This window comes from Daktulosphaira vitifoliae, unplaced genomic scaffold (genome assembly GCF_025091365.1).
Source record: "Daktulosphaira vitifoliae isolate Bord-2020 unplaced genomic scaffold, ASM2509136v1 Scaffold_2, whole genome shotgun sequence".
Classification (NCBI taxonomy): Eukaryota; Metazoa; Arthropoda; class Insecta; order Hemiptera; family Phylloxeridae; genus Daktulosphaira; species Daktulosphaira vitifoliae.
In genome coordinates this window covers 27,896,004-27,914,021 of record NW_026099573.1, presented here as the reverse complement: position 1 = coordinate 27,914,021, position 18,018 = coordinate 27,896,004, and the positions used below count along the sequence as shown (strand labels likewise).

Here is an 18,018-nt window from a genome sequence, read left to right as displayed (position 1 = left end):
GTAAAGACAAGTAGATATAAAAATATATATTAAGTTCCTCTTATAGAGGTAGAATAAACTTTTGTCTGGTTAGTTTCTAATGTCCTAACTAAGAGGCAACGAAACGGCGAAGTCAGTTCACGAATACCTCGNCGAAGCCAGTTCACGAATACCTCGGCAACGAGACGGCAGAGCCAGTCCACGAATACCAGAGCCTAATTTATACAGTAGAAATCACGCTAGGTTTTTTAAAACATCTTTAAGGCAACGAAACGGCAGAGCCAATTCACGAATACCATATAACGTGATTATGTATAATTTCTTTAACCAACCAGTCAAAATTGACACTTTAAAATATTAATTTAATAAATGATTTATTGCTTTGTCATCCTTTACTCAAACTTATTTACTCCAAATAATTGGGATAACATAAAATTACTTAATTCTTTTATTCTTGTAAATTGCTTGTAAAATGATTTGATAATTATCTCGATATGTTTATATATGTTTAAAAGTATTTAATTCGCACTTCGTCAAAAGATTAATAATTAAAACAAGTTCTTTTCATATATAAATAAAACGCATAAAAGTCATGCGACAACAACACAGGGCTGTGACTGATAATTATTTCTTTTTATTCTTATTTTAATTCTGAGAAAACGAACTCTCTTGGTCGCTGTCACTTCTTCCTTTTTCGTCTCTCTGAAATCTTTCCCTGACTCTCTCCGACTGAAAGGATTTCAGTACTTTTTATAGTAAAATGATATTACCCCCAATCCAGGGATATTGTTGTCAGCGCTTTTAGTAATCTTTTTAGTTTATTGTATTAATTATACATTACAGGATTATTATATTCAGATAACATATTTAACAATTGATAAATTGACATATATATATAAATAATAAGAAATTGTGTTGAACATCGTATTTGTTATGACAGATAAATTATTTGTTTGTTTACAAGTTATTTAAAATACAGATTATACATTTTTCATTAATAATTATAAGATGCGTAATGCAAAGCAATGAGCATATTACGACAACGTTTAAATTTTAAACGCTTAATTTTTAAATGTTTAATAAACGTGTATATTTTAAATTGTTTATATTTAAAATTTTAAACGTTTATATTAAAATGTGTAGGGTATATAATATATAAATAAATAAAGCAAATACCATTGTGTTTTATGCGTTAAAATATTTGTATCACAAAAAAGTGTTCGACCGAATATAAGATGTATAGAAAATACTTCCAAGTGCCAGTGACTAAAAATATAATTTATGTAGACGTAGATTTGATATAAAGTCATAATCAAGAGCATACTGGTTTTCTTTGAAAAAAATTGCCTTTCATAGTACACAAAAGTAGATTAGCGAACTCTAGTAACATTCTTAAAATATTTTTGGTTGGAATTGATTGGTCAATGTGACAGAATTTTTTTTCGTGGTGGTTTTATATAATTCGTAACAATGTAGTTGAATTTTGTGTAAAAGGGAATTATTATTTTTTATATCTCATCCAAGGGACACACTGTTTTGGTGATATAAATTTATTGAGTGTGTGTATTAGTTATTACATGTATTAAAATGTATTACTACAAATAATTGAATCATTATACAGCTATGTAAATAAAGATGGATTTAGCAAAATGTAGCATTCATTTAATAGATGATGTTGTGTTAATATGTTGATAATACTATTTCATTAATAACTTTAGATCTTGATGTATTGTGTAAATTTTATTCTGTTAGTTGTGCACTTTTTATTCAAACATGGTATAAAAATTCAATATAAAATTCAATTTTATAATTTAAAAAAAATCATTAAACGTTTTAAATTATTTTTCAGAATTCAAAATTGTTATCTATAACAATTTTACTATCTTTTTTTGTACTATCTGAAGGTATAACATTTAAAATAAATATTTTAAGTAATATCTTTTTTTTGTCAAATTAATATTATTTTAAATAAATAATGAAATTATATTACCATTTAATTATTTAAATATCGAAAAAACATTTTATCGTAGTAGTTGAAATTTTTCGACATGACAATTATTTAATTTGTTTTTTTGTTATTTAATGATTTAGAATTATCTTGTTTTGGTAAGTAAATTTTTAACTTCTAGTAAATTCACTTAACTTCCGATTATTTTTTCCTTTTTTATGTAGGCTTTTTTTATAAATAGATTTGTTAATTATAATAGAGAAACTACATATTTTTATTAAATTAACATACAATTCTTATAACATATCACAATTCATCATTTTACTGTACTTATTAGTTGTCTATATAACAGACAATAAAAAAAAATAGTAGTTCATATTGGTTGTACTTATAATCCACTAGCGTTCTATATCTACTCTAGTATTAAAATGCTTGTAATTCAATTATGAACCGGTTAACAATGGCTATTTTATTATTAACAGGCTTATAGTAGTTTCAAATGAATGTTGTGTGTTTGTTGTTTGTAACTTTCCACGCGCACGTGTCTACGGCCTTGAGACTAAATGGTCGAACGCATTCACCCCACCCCACCCTACGCCACGTTTAAAACACGACGGCACCATTATTCCTGTAAAATTTTTTTATGACGATATAAGCAAGTATATAGACTTTATTATCAATAGTAGTAAGACACATTTGTGAATTTATAAATACACTAACTGCCAATACATAAATTATATCAATAGATATAATTGTCATAATTGACAATAAACACTCCGTAACTGAAATAGCGATGTCATAGAAAACTAAAAAGTAAAAAATAAATTTAGTTTAAAAAACTAAAAAAACACGCTTTTAAACTATATTTATAATATTAATAATTACGTATATTTTTATTGACATTTTACCAAAGGAAAAGAAAACGATATATCTGGTAAGTTTATATCTGTTAAAATAAAAACAAAAATTTAGTATATTCATTTACTATATTATTAAGTAAAACATTAATGATTTATGCTGATTTCGTATTACTAAATAGCAGGCTAGTATGTGTTTTTAACTCGCTTATATTAGTTTCACCTGTATGTATGTTTGTATGTATGTATGTAACTCTCCAAACGCCACGCATTACCACGTATCCCGTCGTCTATGGCCTTGAGACTAGACTGTCATAACGCATCACTTCTCCCCACGCCCCGCTCACCACACGACGACACACTATTCCTATAAAAATTTTATATATATATATAAACAAATTTTTATTTTGACTGACCAATAACGCCCGCGTCTAATGTGCCTTACGTATATATATTTATATATATCAAAAAAACAAAGTTGACACCCTTACCAGGCATAAGGGATGCACTTAAAAAGTATTACATAGTTAATAATTCAAGAATAATGGTTAACTAAAGATAGTAATAAAAAAAAAAATTTTAATTATTATTATTCTGTAAGTAATTGAGTGGGTTATGATATAAAAATCACTCTGTATAAACAAATTTATATTTTGACTGACCAATAACTCCCGCGTCTAATGTGCCTTACGTATATATATTTATATATTCCTACCGCCGTTTATACCTCAGGTATAATGTAAGTCCGACCCGCCCGCCCACAAAACACAGCTATCCCTAGTGCATGATACGTTTACGTACTTAAGTCGCATTATTTGTATATATATTCTAATTACTATTAAAATTAATATATTAACACGATTTATTCTAATTAAAAGGTATAAAGTATTCATTCCGATTACGAGGGATGATTTCCTTATCGTCATTTTTCGTCACTACCTCCACGTTACAGGAGTGAGTAATTTACGCGCCTGCTGCTTTCTTTGGATGTGGTAGCCGTTTCTCAGACTCCCTACCCGGGAATCGAACCCTGATTTCCCGTTACCCGTTACAACCATGATATTGATAGTAACTACTATCATAACATGAAACTAAAAAGTAAAAAATAAATATAGTTTAAAAAACTAAAAAAACACGCTTTTAAAGTACATCGAACTAAAAAGTTAAAAATAATTTTTAAAATAATTATGAACAAAAAATACTAGTATTATTGTGATAAAAGCGTGGGTGCTTTGTGTCATATTTTTCGTATATTGAGCGCCCGACGCTTTTATCACAATAATACTGATCTTTTTTTTTTAACACGCTTTTATTAGTTTCACGTGTATGTTTGTTGTTGTTGTTTGTTTGTTGTTTGTTTGTAAGTTTGTAACTCTCCAAACGCCACGCGTTATCGCATATTCCGTTGTCTAGACTAGACTGTTATACGCATTCACCCCTCCCCACGCCTCGCTCACAATACGACGGTACACTATTCCTATAAAAATTTATTTTTAGTTATCGTACCCGTACACGCGTGCTTGTCATCAATATTATATATATGTAAACAAATTTTTATTTTGACTGACCAATAACGCCCGCGTCTAATGCGCCTTACGTATATATATATATATTCCTACCGCCGTTTATACCTCGGGTATAACGTTAGTCCGACCCGCCCGGCCATAAAACACAGCTATACTTAGTGCATGATACTTTTACGTAGTTAAGTCGCATTATTTATATATATATATATATTCTAATTACTATTAAAATTTATTTATTAACACGCTTTATTCTAATTAAGAGATATAAAGTATTCATTCCGATTACGAGGGATGATTTCCGTATCGTCATTTTTCGTCACTACCTCCACGTTCCGGGAGTGAGTAATTTACGCGCCTGCTGCTTTCTTTGGATGTGGTAGCCGTTTCTCAGACTCCCTCCCCGGAATCGAACCCTGATTTCCCGTTACCCGTTACAACCATGATATTGATAGTAACTACTATCATAACATGAAACTAAAAAGTAAAAAATAAATATAGTTTGAAAAAACTAAAAAAACACGCTTTTAAAGCACATCGAACTAAAAAGTTAAAAATAATTTTTAAAATAAGCTTATAACAATAATGAACAAAAAATACTAAGTCTGACACTTTTATATATATCTTAAATTAAAGCTTATGTAATATACTTTAATTTGAAAAAAAAAAATTTGACCTCTGGACTTGTCTTCGTGGTGAAAGTTGACATCAAAGTTAATAAAAAATTACGATTTTTGTAAAATAATTTTTTTTTATATTTTTAACTTAATAATGCTCTAACTTTTTCAAAAATGAACATATCAATATAATTTTTTTTTATATAGATGCTTGATGTCTTTACTAATCATTTGGTATATTTTTTTGTAAATCTGACACTTAACCTGCCCACAGGGGGAGATTTAAAATGACAACTTTTTCACAACAAATTGACTTTTTCAACTTAACTTTTGAAAATGTTCCGGAAGGGGTGACACTTTTATATATATCTTAAATTAAAGCTAATGTAATGTACTTTAATTTGAAAAAAAAAATTTGACCTCTGGACTTGTCTTCACGGCGAAAATGGCTACTGAATGCTATTTTCGTGTGAAAATTCTCGATTTTATTATTTATATTATATTTAACTTTATAATTCTATAACTTATTGAAAAGTTTATGGATCCATACAATTTTATTTAGACAAATAATATTTTTTAANACACAATTTTTTTATGAGAAATAATATTTTTTAATAAACCCTTTTTCATTCGACATACTTTATCTTAATCGAGATATTAATAAGGAACCAGCAGATCAAGTAGCTTTTGGAATAAAACACCAATTTTTTTAAAATTAAACACTATCTAAAGATTTGCATCGAAGCGTTTTTTTTTTATAGTGATTTTAATCACTGTCAGATATCATTATACTTGCCACGTCATCACTGTGCCCCGACCCCCCTGTGCTTGGTTTTTTTTATATGTAAATACTATTTTTTAATAATATTAAAACTTAGAAGTGATAGAAAAAGTGTAATTGCAAATTTGAAAATATCGCGAAAAGTTGATTTAGAATAGTATATTTTTGTTTCTGATTAAAGTTCATTGTAGTACAATGTATAAAACTTATAACTTTGTTAACTGTTATAACTTTATCAAAAATGACTAAATCAGTAGATTTTTTTTTATTTAGATGCATGTCTTTATCTATCATTTGGTTTTTTTTTATAAATCTAACCCTTTACTTGCCCACAATAGAGATTCCAAATAATAACTTTTTTTTTTTTAATTAAAGTAAATCATTAAAATTAATTCAGTTCTGGATATTTCAATTGTAGAATCTTTTTAAATATCAAAAATTACTTAGAAATGATTACTATGATTTCTATTTAAGTGTTCTATTACGATAAAAATGCAAAAAATAATGAGTTTTTCTGATAAATTTACAATAAATAGTAATTATAAAACTTTCTGACTGCATATTAATCTTAAAAATAACATTGTTTTAATTCTCATAAAATTTTCTATTTAATGATTCATTCTAGTCAACGAAGGAGTAATTTTGGAGAATAGCAGAAAAAATTCCCAACAAACTTTTTTTTTTTTTGTTTTAATTAGGCAATTGGTGGATTATTCCAAAAGCAACATCAACTCTTATTTCTTTAATTATATCATGATTAGTAGTTCTTTGATTTTAAAATATAATATTTGAATATATACTAATTATAATTATTAAATTTAGTATGAAATTGATATTTAATATTGTAATTTAAACGGAGAAATTATAAAAATAATAAAGAAGTTATATTTTGCTTTACTTTTACGTGTATAAAAATTTAAAGGGCTTGATACAATAATTTTCAATAAAAACTGTTTGTTACTATAAAAAAATGCACTGGACTACAAGGAACTTTCATCAGAAGCAAAAATATACTTTTCTAAATCAACTTTTCGCGTTGTTTTCAAATCTGCAAGTAGACTATTTCTATCACTTCTAATTTTTTATATTATTACTAATTATATATATAAAATAATAATTAAAAGAAAAAAAAATTTGTTTTCAAATTATTACTGATTTGATTTTTAATATGTTAAAAATAATCAGTCCAAATTTTCAATTTTAACCTATTTTTTTGGTTCTTTAAAGTTGATGAAAAATTTTTGATAAAGATTTATGAAAGTTTATAGTAAAATAAATTGAATATATTACCATAACTTTTAGCTCAATTACAAGTTTAAAATTGACATCTAGGCCAGTCAACAAAGGAAAAATTGCGGAAAAAATTTTGTTTTTTTAAAAGTTGAATTAAAATATGTATAATGACATACTAATAGTCCTCAAGATTGGAATTGAGCTTTTTTTTTAAATCCTCGCAAAAGTTCAAAAATATGAGCTTTCTTAATTTTCTCAAAAAAAAATATTTAACTTACAAAAAAAAGTTTCGCACAAAAGTTGTTTAAAAGACAATTATAAATAAAAATATAATCTTATATTTTTTCATTTAAACAAATATTTTTCGAGTTACATTACATTTAATATGAGTAATAAAATTTATATTCCATTTTTTTCATTTTACGGTTACTTTTTATCATGTTATACTTACATTAGACACAATGTTATAAATGCATATGTGTGTATGTGTGAGTTTATTTATTTATTGTATCATTAAAGTGTAGTGTATATTGAGATACAACCGATAGAGTAGGTAATTGATTTGACGCTATATTATTTAAACCCAACTAAACGCTAAATTGTACATTCCGAAATAACAATCATATTATGTCAATTGCCACCGGAATATCTGGTAATATTTTTCTTTTTCTTTGCCTTAATCCCAACTACTTGGGGTCGGGCACCCTTATCCTAAGATTCCACTTGACACGATCTCCCACATCTTCTACGCTCACATCAGCTGTCCTCAAATCGCATTCAATAGCATCCCTCCATCTCTTTTTTGGTCTTCCTCTATCTCTTCTTCCTTCAACATTCATTTCTATAACTGTTCTTACAGCTTTCGATTCTTCTTTCCTCATACCATGACTAAACAATCTAAGTCTATTTTCTGTCATCTTATCCACGATTGACGCAACACCTATACTTCCTCTTATATGCTCGTTCCTTATCCTATCTTCTCTAGTCACTCCACTCATCCAACTAAGCATTCTCATCTCTGCTACACTTATTCTCTGCTCTACTTTCTTATCAACCGCCCAACACTATTAACCATACATCATAGCTGGCCTCACAATTTCATACTAAATTTAAAAACTATAATTAGTATTTATTCATATATTATATTTTAAAATCAAAGAACTACTAATCAGGATATAATTAAAGAAATAAGAGTTCATGTTGCTTTTAAAATATTTCACCAATTTCTCTAAAGGAAACACTATCTACAGATTTGCATCGAAGCGTTTCTTATGATAGTGATTTTAATCACTGTCAGATATCATCTATACTTGTCCCATCTATGCATCGTCCACACTGTGCCTCGACCCCACTGTGCTACCGTTTTTTTTTTTTTAGTGTCTTTTTTTCTAAGCTTTCACTGAACCGATTTCTTTCAATGATACGTGAATAGATCACAAATCGTATTTAGTTAAAGACATTACCCTCAAAAATTGAAAAAATTTCCCTCGTTCTCCGTAAATGGGGGAAACCTCCAAAAAAAAATATAAATTTTAAAAAACGGTAATTTTCGAAATTTCTTCAATTTTTTTTTCTTAAAATTGCCATTACTTTTTCAAAAACGAACAAATCAATAATATTTCTTTTTGATAGATGCATAATGTCTTTACCTACCATTTGATATATTTTTTTTATAAATTCGACACTTTACCTGCCCACAGGAAGATATTCAAAATTACAACTTTTTCAACTTAACTTTTGAAAGTGTTCAAGAAATACTGACACTTTTACATATATATTAAATTAAAGCTAATGTAATGTACTTTATTATGAAAAAAATTAATTCGGACTTTATTTTGTCATCACGTTGGAAAAGGCTACCGTATGCTGTTTTTGTGTGAAAATTCTCGATTTTATATTTTACATTTTTAACTTTATAAAACTATAACTTATTGAAAAGTGTATTGATCAATATAAGTTTTTTATGGGAAATACTATTTTTTAATAATCCCTTGTAAGGTTTCAGCCAAACAGAGGGCCTACTAATTACCCACTGCCCAGGGGGACAGTGACCTAGTAGCCGCGCCAAGCAAGATAGTCCTTGTTGACGGAGCTACTAGGTTTTGATAAAAACAAAAAAAAAACAAATATTAATAAAAATGAAAGAAAAGTATAGGGAGAAATATAAAAGAGGCCATGAATAATATAATAACATTTTTTTATAATTAATGATTAAATTTTATAACTATTATTTAAAAATATATATATATTCATAAAGGAAGAATAATAAAAAAAAAAACGGTAGCACAGTAGGGTCGTGGCACAGTATAGACGTGGCATAGATGAGATAAGTATAGATGATATCTGACAGTGATTAAAATCACTATCATAAGAAACGCTTCGATGCAAATCTGTAGATAGTGTTTCATTTAGAGAAATTGGCGGATTATTCCAAAAGGAACATCAACTCTTATTTCTTTAATTATATCCTGATTAGTAGTTCTTTGATTTTAAAATATAATATATGAATAAATACTAACTAATTATAAAAACTAATTATAGTTTTTAAATTCAGTATGAAATTGTGATCTATAAATAGCAACCGTAATATGAAAAAAATGGAATATAAATTTTAGTACTCACATTAAATGTAATGTAACTCGAAAAATGTTTGTTTAAATGAAAAAATATAAGATAATTTTTTTGTTTATAATTGTCTTTTAAACAACTTTTGTACGAAACTTTTTTTTGTAAGTTAAATATTTTTTGAGAAAATTAAAAAAGCTCATATTTTTGAACTTTTGCGAGGCTGTAAAAAAAAGCTCAATTTCAATCAATGAAGACTATTAGTATGTCATTATACATATTTTAATTCAACTATTAATAAAACAAAATTTGGTTGGGAATTTTTTAAGAAATTTTTCCTTTGTTGACTGGCCTAGATGTCAATTTTTAATTTTTAATTGAGCTAAAAGTTATGGTAATATATTCAATTTTTTTTGCTATAAACTTTCATAAATCTTTATCAAAAATTGTTCATAAATTTTAANTGTGTATTTGAAAATTAATTATCTTCACGGAATAATAGATTCTAAAAAAATCAATAACATTATTTATCATAATAAATTAGGCTTATTATTACTAAAAAAAAATTATGTATATTATACTTAATATTTATGATTAAATTTATAGTATGTTATAATACTGTCAAGGTATGCTCTGAGACGATCAACAGTTGTATAATATTATTCTACCTACGAATAAAAATAAAAGTTAATAAGTATAAAATACATTGAATCTATAGTTACTCGATTGTTCCTTTAAATTATAATTTTTTCTCCGTGTTGAAAAAACTGAGTATTTTCGATGTTGAAAAAGTATGTTGTAATACTTACTTTTTTACGTTTTCGGTGAAGATTTTTACTCTTACGTATGTCACTAAATTTTAATTTTTTATTAAAATAATTATTTCATGTGATTGTGTACTCAATGTTATCAATATGTACAACATTATATGGATTATAATGTACACACGCAGTAGACGAGTGAAAACAATGATATTCATTGAAATTTAATTTACGCCATGAAAAAATCACACTAAGCGCTTATAACAAGGAGAATACATTCTATCATTATAATCATAAATACTGTGAAATAATGTCCTCTATTTAATTCGATCTTTTATACAAGATCGTTTATGTCGGATGGGGGAGTGTGTTTTTACTTCTCTAACAATTTAGAGGTTTAACGTCATTATTTTATATTTTAACCGCTAGTAAAAACGTACACTATACAATAAATATACACAAATAATACAGAATAATATATTTATTGAAATAAACTGTACAGCTGATAATTTTTACTATAAACATGTTTTGAAAAAAAATAAAATATATTTACAATATACAATTATTTTTTAACCACATANAAATTAAATATATTTATAATATACAATTATTTTTTAACCACATACATAATACTTTAATACGATTATTCGTACAACAATCATCATGGTGTTTATGCAATGAACATGTAATCGTTGATACATCGGAATTATCTTGTAAAAGTACATCAATTCTCGGACAGTCATAATCTTCCATATTGATTATCGGTTTGTTTGTAAATCTTTCGAGAAACTTCTTTTTTTGTAAACCTTTAACGTAAAATTGTAAACATCGATTGGCGAAACCGTCCATTATCGTCTGTAGTTTTGAATAATCGACATTGCCGTCAATATGATGTAATTTATGTTTTTTACGATATAACCACGAATTGACTCTAGCTGACTTGGTTGTCATGTAAAAATTATCAGGTGGTTTAAACACGTAATGATGTAAAGTATTAAACGCATAAACTGACAATTCTTTAACAATTAATTGACACCTATAATCTACGATGCATTGAAAATCGACAACTATTGATTCTTCCATCTTGGATCAGCGTCGAAATTATACTAAATCGTTTTTGTGTATCCAACTAGTTTTTTTCAATCCGTACCATTTAACTAGATAGTGATTATTTTTACGTCTTAAAATGTTTTCAACGAGAAACGTACTAGGGAATTTCGTTTTTTTCAATTCTTCTCGATAAAACGTTCCGTTAATTAGCGCACCGTCTTCATCTTTCAACACGTATACAACGGGTATTGAATGTTTTATTTCATGTATGAAAAATATTTCATTTGACCAATTCTGTGTGTATCCTTTAACGAAAGCGGCTTTATTTTTACTAATACGAACCGCGTCACCAATATTAAATAATTTTCGTTTAATGTTCGAATAATTCGGTAAACGATAAAACCGTACGTTATCTGGATATTCCGACGCTTGTGTCGGTGTTTGACGAATCGCCGAATGAATACTATCGTTATAATCATTTACTACTTTTTGTAATAATGATAACCACTGGAAAGACCCCGACGCTGTAAATTTTCGCCACATACGTTCTTTAAGCGTACGGTTGAAACGTTCGATTACGCACGCTTTCACCGCCGAATATGCAGGAAAATGTTTAATACCTTTCAATTTCAGAAAAGTTCTCAGCTCTTTGTTGAAAAATTCTGATCCCCTATCCGTTGTCATGTACAATGGACATCTATTGGAGTTGTTTATTATTGATTCAAAAGCTGCGACAACTACCTTACTGGTTTTGTTTTTTAATGGAACACACCATGCATATTTTGTATATACATCTATTACCGTGAGAATAAAAGTATAATTTTTATTCTTGCTGGAATACTTTTTCATATCGANGTTCGAGTGTTCCTTTAACTTAAATTGAAAAGGAGAACACTACAGGAATGTCAGGAATAGACAAATATAATATAGAAAATTGTGAAAGGTGTTGAGAGTATTCATATATTAATACTTTCAATGTAAGAATATTGTACAAACATAAAATATCATTAAACTTAATGTTAGTAAAACTTAATTAAAATAGGAATATATATATATACATTGACAGATTATTTAATAGTAATTTAAAAACGATACAATAAAGGTGACCTGTATATCCACAGATGACAGCGTCCTGGTTTGCAGCAAATTTGTATGTCTTGCTAATGACCGGAAAAACGACGATTAATCTTGTCCAAAAGTTAGATTGTTTTGGGTATCTCTTTATATGTAAAGAACCGGCGTGCGAAATTATGAGTGTATATACACTCTTTTGCGATAGTTCAAAAAGAACACAAAAAAAAAGAAACGATAATATACCGTTCAATTTGATATCAACGACACTCGAGCGAGCGAAATATATAATTGACGCGTTTAAAGAGTCGCATGGAACTCGTTTTAATTATTTTATCAGCGGTCAATCACATCTTGACGGGGCGGTCACAAACAAGGTACCATACAACTGTATACGCAACAACATCTATTACCGTGAGAATAAAAGTNTCCTCCCCTATTGAAAGACGTAGATATGTCTTTCAACATATGAAGATCTTTTGACTACAATGAACTTCTCGGTCACCATAACCCGTGGATCGTATTGTGAACAATAATGAAAAATACAATAAATAAATTTAACTATTTTAATGCTAGAAACATGTCAATGTATTAACAAAAGGATTGACGATATATATTTTTTTTAATACCCTTTGGTATATCATAATTATACAATGAAAATAAAATAAAAGTTAAGGTAGATAAATATACATAATATTTATATAAAAGTATTCTATCAAACAGCTTGTAGGATTATTAANGAAAAGTATTCTATCAAACAGCTTGATTATTAAAGGAAATAATGATGAATAAGGAGGAATGAATGCGGATAATAACAAAATTAATTTTATTAAAAAGAAAATAAATAAATAAATAAATAAAAAATAAAATGTAATCGAATATTTTAAGAAGGCAAATCGGGATCAGTCGGTAATACCGCTAATTTGACCACTGGTCGTTTTATCGTGGTCTCCGCCGTGCGAATAGTAGCAATTCTAACTATCTGGTCTGGACCGGGATGTACCGCTTCAACTACACCAAGTTTCCAATGAGTTGGCGGCTGATTTGGCATATTTATCACAACTATGTCACCAATATTTACATTAGGTTGCTGTTTGTACCATTTGGAGCGTCGCTGTAGCGTTGTAATGTATTCTGTCGACCAACGTTTCCAAAAAGACTGATAAAGTTGGCGTATTAGTTGCCACCGAGTCAAATGATTTTGAGGGGTTGACGTCATATCGGGTTCGGGTATGTCTAAAAGTGATTGGCCAATTATAAAATGTGCGGGCGTTAGTGGTGTTAAATCGTTGGGATTGGATGACAGAGATATTAACGGACGACTATTGAGGACGGCCTCGATACGACTGGACAATGTAGTCATTTCTTCAAATGTAAACATTTGAGTACCTACAACTCGTTTTAGATGATATTTACATGATTTCACAGCTGCTTCCCATAAGCCCCCCATATGTGGAGCTGCTGGCGGATTGAAATGCCATTTACATGGTATTGAGTTTGAGTATAGGTCTTGCGCTGATGAGTTAAAAAATATAGAGTTGATATAGTGATTCGCTCCTTTGAAATTTGAAGCACAATCGCTATAGATATCAGACGGTATGCCTCGACGTGCAATGAAGCGTTGTAGAGATGCTAAAAATGCCTCCGTCGAAAGATCAGATACCACCTCAATATGGACGGCCTTAATGGAAGTGCACACAAATAAACATAAGTAGCCTTTCTCGGCACGAGCGTTTCTTCGACGGCTTTCTTTAATAAGTATGGGTCCGGCAAAATCTATACCTACCCCAAGAAATGCTCTTGACGGAGTGACTCGATTGAGTGGCAAATCAGCCATGAATGGTTGCGGCGCTGTAGCTCTATGTCTAGCACAAATGACGCACGCAAAAATAATATTTCTTATAGCAGAACGACTTGATAAAATCCAATATTTTTTGGCGAGTATTGATGATAGAAGTTGAGGACCGGCATGAAAATAAGTTAAATGAAAATGACGAATCAATAATACGCTCAAAGGGCATGATTTAGGTAATAACACTGGATGACGAGACGCGTACGGAATAGTAGCATTACGAAGACGTCCACCTACCCGTATTATATTATTATCATCTAAGAACGGTGCCAGTTGAGCTAATGAACGCGGTGATATTTTATCAGTTGAAGATTGAAGTGTCTTAAACAGCACGTTAAAATATTTTTGTTGCGTCAAACGAATGATTATTGACATAACATCTTCTTTTTCCTTATATGATATAGGACTGTTTAACGACAGTATGAAAGGTTCCCTTTTACGGCGCGCGTACTTAAATAAACGGCAGATTCGCACTAAAACACGTTGAAGACGATTTAAATTAGAAAATTTAGGTAGCCATGTTAAATCAAGATCCTGTGTAGTCATTAGGCAAGTTGTCGCTGTAATTTTATAATCCGGTAATTGAGACGGTAACAACGGGTCGTAACAATAATGCGGCCACTCATTCTCCGGTAATTTTAAAAAGGACGGACCTTGCCAATATAACGTGTGAGCGATAGCTTGCGAAGGGAACATACCTCTTGAAATGCAATCAGCGGAATTAAGATCAGAAACAACGTAACGCCATTGACACTTAGGAATATATTCAAGAATTTTTGCGATTCGATTTGTTACGAAAACTTTGAATTGTGAATGTTCTGATGTCAACCATGATAACACTACACGTGAATCTGTCCATGCATAAATATTATCGATAAACACATTATCTTTAAAAATGTCGTGTAATCGATGCAACAGTTGAGCTAATAACAGAGCTCCGCACAATTCTAATCGCGGAACAGTTAAAGTTTTATTATTTGTAGTTTTAATAGGTGCTACTTTAGATTTAGAAGAAATGAAATGTACAGAAATAGTGTCATCCATATGTAACAAACGTAAATAAACAACCGCGGCGTATCCCTTTTCAGAAGCGTCCGAAAATCCAATTAATTGTGCAGTACAATTTAAGTTATTCAAATACCGAGGAACTTTAATCTGATTAACTAAAATAAGTTCATCGGCGTATTTTTTCCATAATTCACAAAGCGGTTGTGGTAATTGATCATCCCATTGTACTTTAGATTGCCATAATAATTGCATAAAACATTTGGCCCAAAATATAATTGGCCCCAGCGCACCTATTGGGTCGTATAGTTTAGCAATGTATGACAAAATAGCACGCTTAGTGTAAATTAACGGTAATGATGTTGTATGATAACTAAATGAGTCACTAGCAGGAATCCAGCGTAAACCCAATATTTTAATAGACGTGTCGTCTTTAGGATCGAAAGATGTTTGAAGCGACCTATTTTCCAATGGTATATTATTCAACAGGTCAATACAATTAGTAGACCATTTTTTTAGTTCAAAACCTGCGCTGTACAATAAACCCATAATGTCTTTCTGTCGTTTAAGGAGACCTGCAATAGTATCGTCGCCTGCTAGGATATCATCTACATAAGTTTGAGTCGATAGAATACCGCGCGCTGCCGGAAACAAATGAGAACTATCCTTTTCTAATTTATGAAGTACTCTAATCGCCTGAAATGGCGAAGAACAAACACCAAATGTAACAGTAGTAAGTTCATAATCACGAAGAGGTTCAGACACATAATTTCGCCAAACGATATGTTGATATTGACAGTCTATGTTATTCATCTTAATTTGCCGATACATTTGACAAATATCTGCCGTAAACATGAATTTAAATGTGCGACTTTTATGTAATAATGCGGAAATGTCAGTTTGTAGTTTTGGACCAATGTATAACATGTCATTCAAAGACTTACCTGAAGAAGAGCGCGCCGACGCATCAAAAACTACACGTATTTTCATATCTTCACCAACGTGTTTTATAACAGCATGATGTGGCAAATGGTATTTTCCTGGTTGCGTGGCAATTTTCATATGACCGAGATCTTCATATGTAGACATAAATTCGCGGTATCTATTATATAAAATCGGATCCTTTATAAGTTTGCGTTCTAAATTCAAAAATCGAGAAACTGCCATATCACGTGAACTACCTAACAATGACGGGTCCAACTGAAACGGTAAAGAAACTACAAATCGTCCAGTTTGAGAGTCTCGAGTAGTTGTACAAATAAAATGTTCCTCACATTTTTGATCCTTTGTAAATAACTTATTTATAGGTGCTGGCTCTTCTATTTCCCAAAACTTATTAAGTAACGAGTCGATTGACGGCGTAGTAATTAAACACAAAGAAACAGCGGGCGAATAATCTTTTTTATCTGATTGTCCAACTATGATCCATCCAAGCATAGTTTCATAAGCAGAAGGTAGTCCAGGAGCATAACGTACGTGTGATATCGGACCTAATATTTGTGGATATATGTCAGCACCCAATAGAAAATCAATATGACCAGGACTATCGAAATTAGGATCTGCAAAATCGATATCGGTATAAGTCTTTCGGATATTTGACGTTAATTTTGCGTTCGGCATTAACCCTGTTATGCGCGATAAAATAATAGGTTCACAAAATATTTGTGGTTGTACATTGTGTTTGGGTGATAAGACGCATGCAACAGAGCCTTTAACAGCAGACATATAAGTGTCCGATAAACCGGTAACCGACGTATTACACATACGACGTTTAAGACCAAGACGATTAACACACGCATTAGTTATTACCGAAATCTGTGAGCCGGTATCTATTAAAGCGCGAACTGAAATCCAATCACCATCAGTGTCACGCAGTCGCACAATAGCAGTACCTAGTACAACACTGTTAGTAACGCGTGAAGCTCCCGAAAATGGCGTATTATTTGTGTTAGCAATGACATCCGCACTAACACAAGCTGAGTTTCCAGTATTATTGTTATTAGTTGATGATGTTTGTGAAGGTACTCCCAAATGTAATAAAGAATGATGTTTGGCGGAACAATGACGACAAGTATTTGTAGAATTGCAATCGGCCGTTTTATGAAATGAACTTAAACAATTCATACACAATTTATTATCACGAGAAAATTTAAATCTTTGTTTGACTGGTTTCTGCGTAAATTTTGAACATTGAAATAGCAAGTGATTCTCTTTACACAATTTACAGTTAGGAGTACTAGATGTAGAGAGCGCGACGAAAGAAGATTTTTGTTTAACATACTTTTTATTGCTATCCAAGGTTTTTGATTGCAAATTCCGTACTAGGGGAGCATTTTGTAAAACTTGACAACGAATTTTCACAAAATCTAGTAACAAGTCTAAAGTCGGTACATCGATCTCGTGAAATTCATACTCAAAGGCACGCTTTGTCGATGAGTCTAAACATCGCGACGCGATATAAAAAAGTAGAAAACCTGACAAATCATTTATTTCCAAGGCTTTTATGGCACCTACATTCTCTTGAAATATACTCAAGAAATTTCGTAAACCATTTAAAGTCTCCGATGTTAACGGGGTAAAACGAAATATAGCGTCCAAGTGAGCATTTAGTAATACGCGTTTATTATCAAAACGTTCGTGTAAGGCCTTCCATACAACCTCATAATTAGCTTCCGTTAAAGGCACTGAACGTACTATGGAGGCAGCAGAACCAGTAACAGCGGTTATTAAGTAATGGAATTTTTGAACATTTGATAACTGTTCATTATTATGAACT

The 18,018-nt window shown here is 30.1% G+C and overlaps 1 protein-coding gene and 1 long non-coding RNA gene across 2 annotated transcripts; both read right to left on the bottom strand.

Annotated features, from left to right (window-relative positions):
- Nucleotides 1-9,967: 9,967 nt before the first annotated feature.
- On the bottom strand, nucleotides 9,968-10,470 carry LOC126898737 (uncharacterized). The gene is made up of 3 exons (XR_007702367.1): nucleotides 10,313-10,470; nucleotides 10,085-10,171; nucleotides 9,968-10,008 (listed from the first exon to the last, which is right to left on the bottom strand). It is a non-coding gene; the product is annotated as an uncharacterized LOC126898737 (long non-coding RNA).
- A 2,685-nt stretch (nucleotides 10,471-13,155) lies between these two features.
- Nucleotides 13,156-17,366, bottom strand: LOC126898083 (uncharacterized). Its single transcript, XM_050672030.1, has 2 exons — nucleotides 16,187-17,366; nucleotides 13,156-16,084 (listed from the first exon to the last, which is right to left on the bottom strand). The coding sequence occupies exons 1-2, from the start codon at nucleotides 17,364-17,366 to the stop codon at nucleotides 13,269-13,271; spliced, it is 3,996 nt and encodes a 1,331-aa protein (XP_050527987.1). The 3' UTR covers nucleotides 13,156-13,268.
- Nucleotides 17,367-18,018: the final 652 nt, after the last annotated feature.

Bases quoted from the DNA above. Each gene is read 5' to 3' on its own strand.
- LOC126898083 (XM_050672030.1), bottom strand. From the start codon at position 17,366: ATGAATTGTTTAAGTTCATTTCATAAAACGGCCGATTGCAATTCTACA. The intron at 16,085-16,186 runs GTAAGTCTTTGA...TGTTTACGGCAG, and splicing joins GTCGGCGCGCTCTTCTTCAG to ATATTTGTCAAATGTATCGG.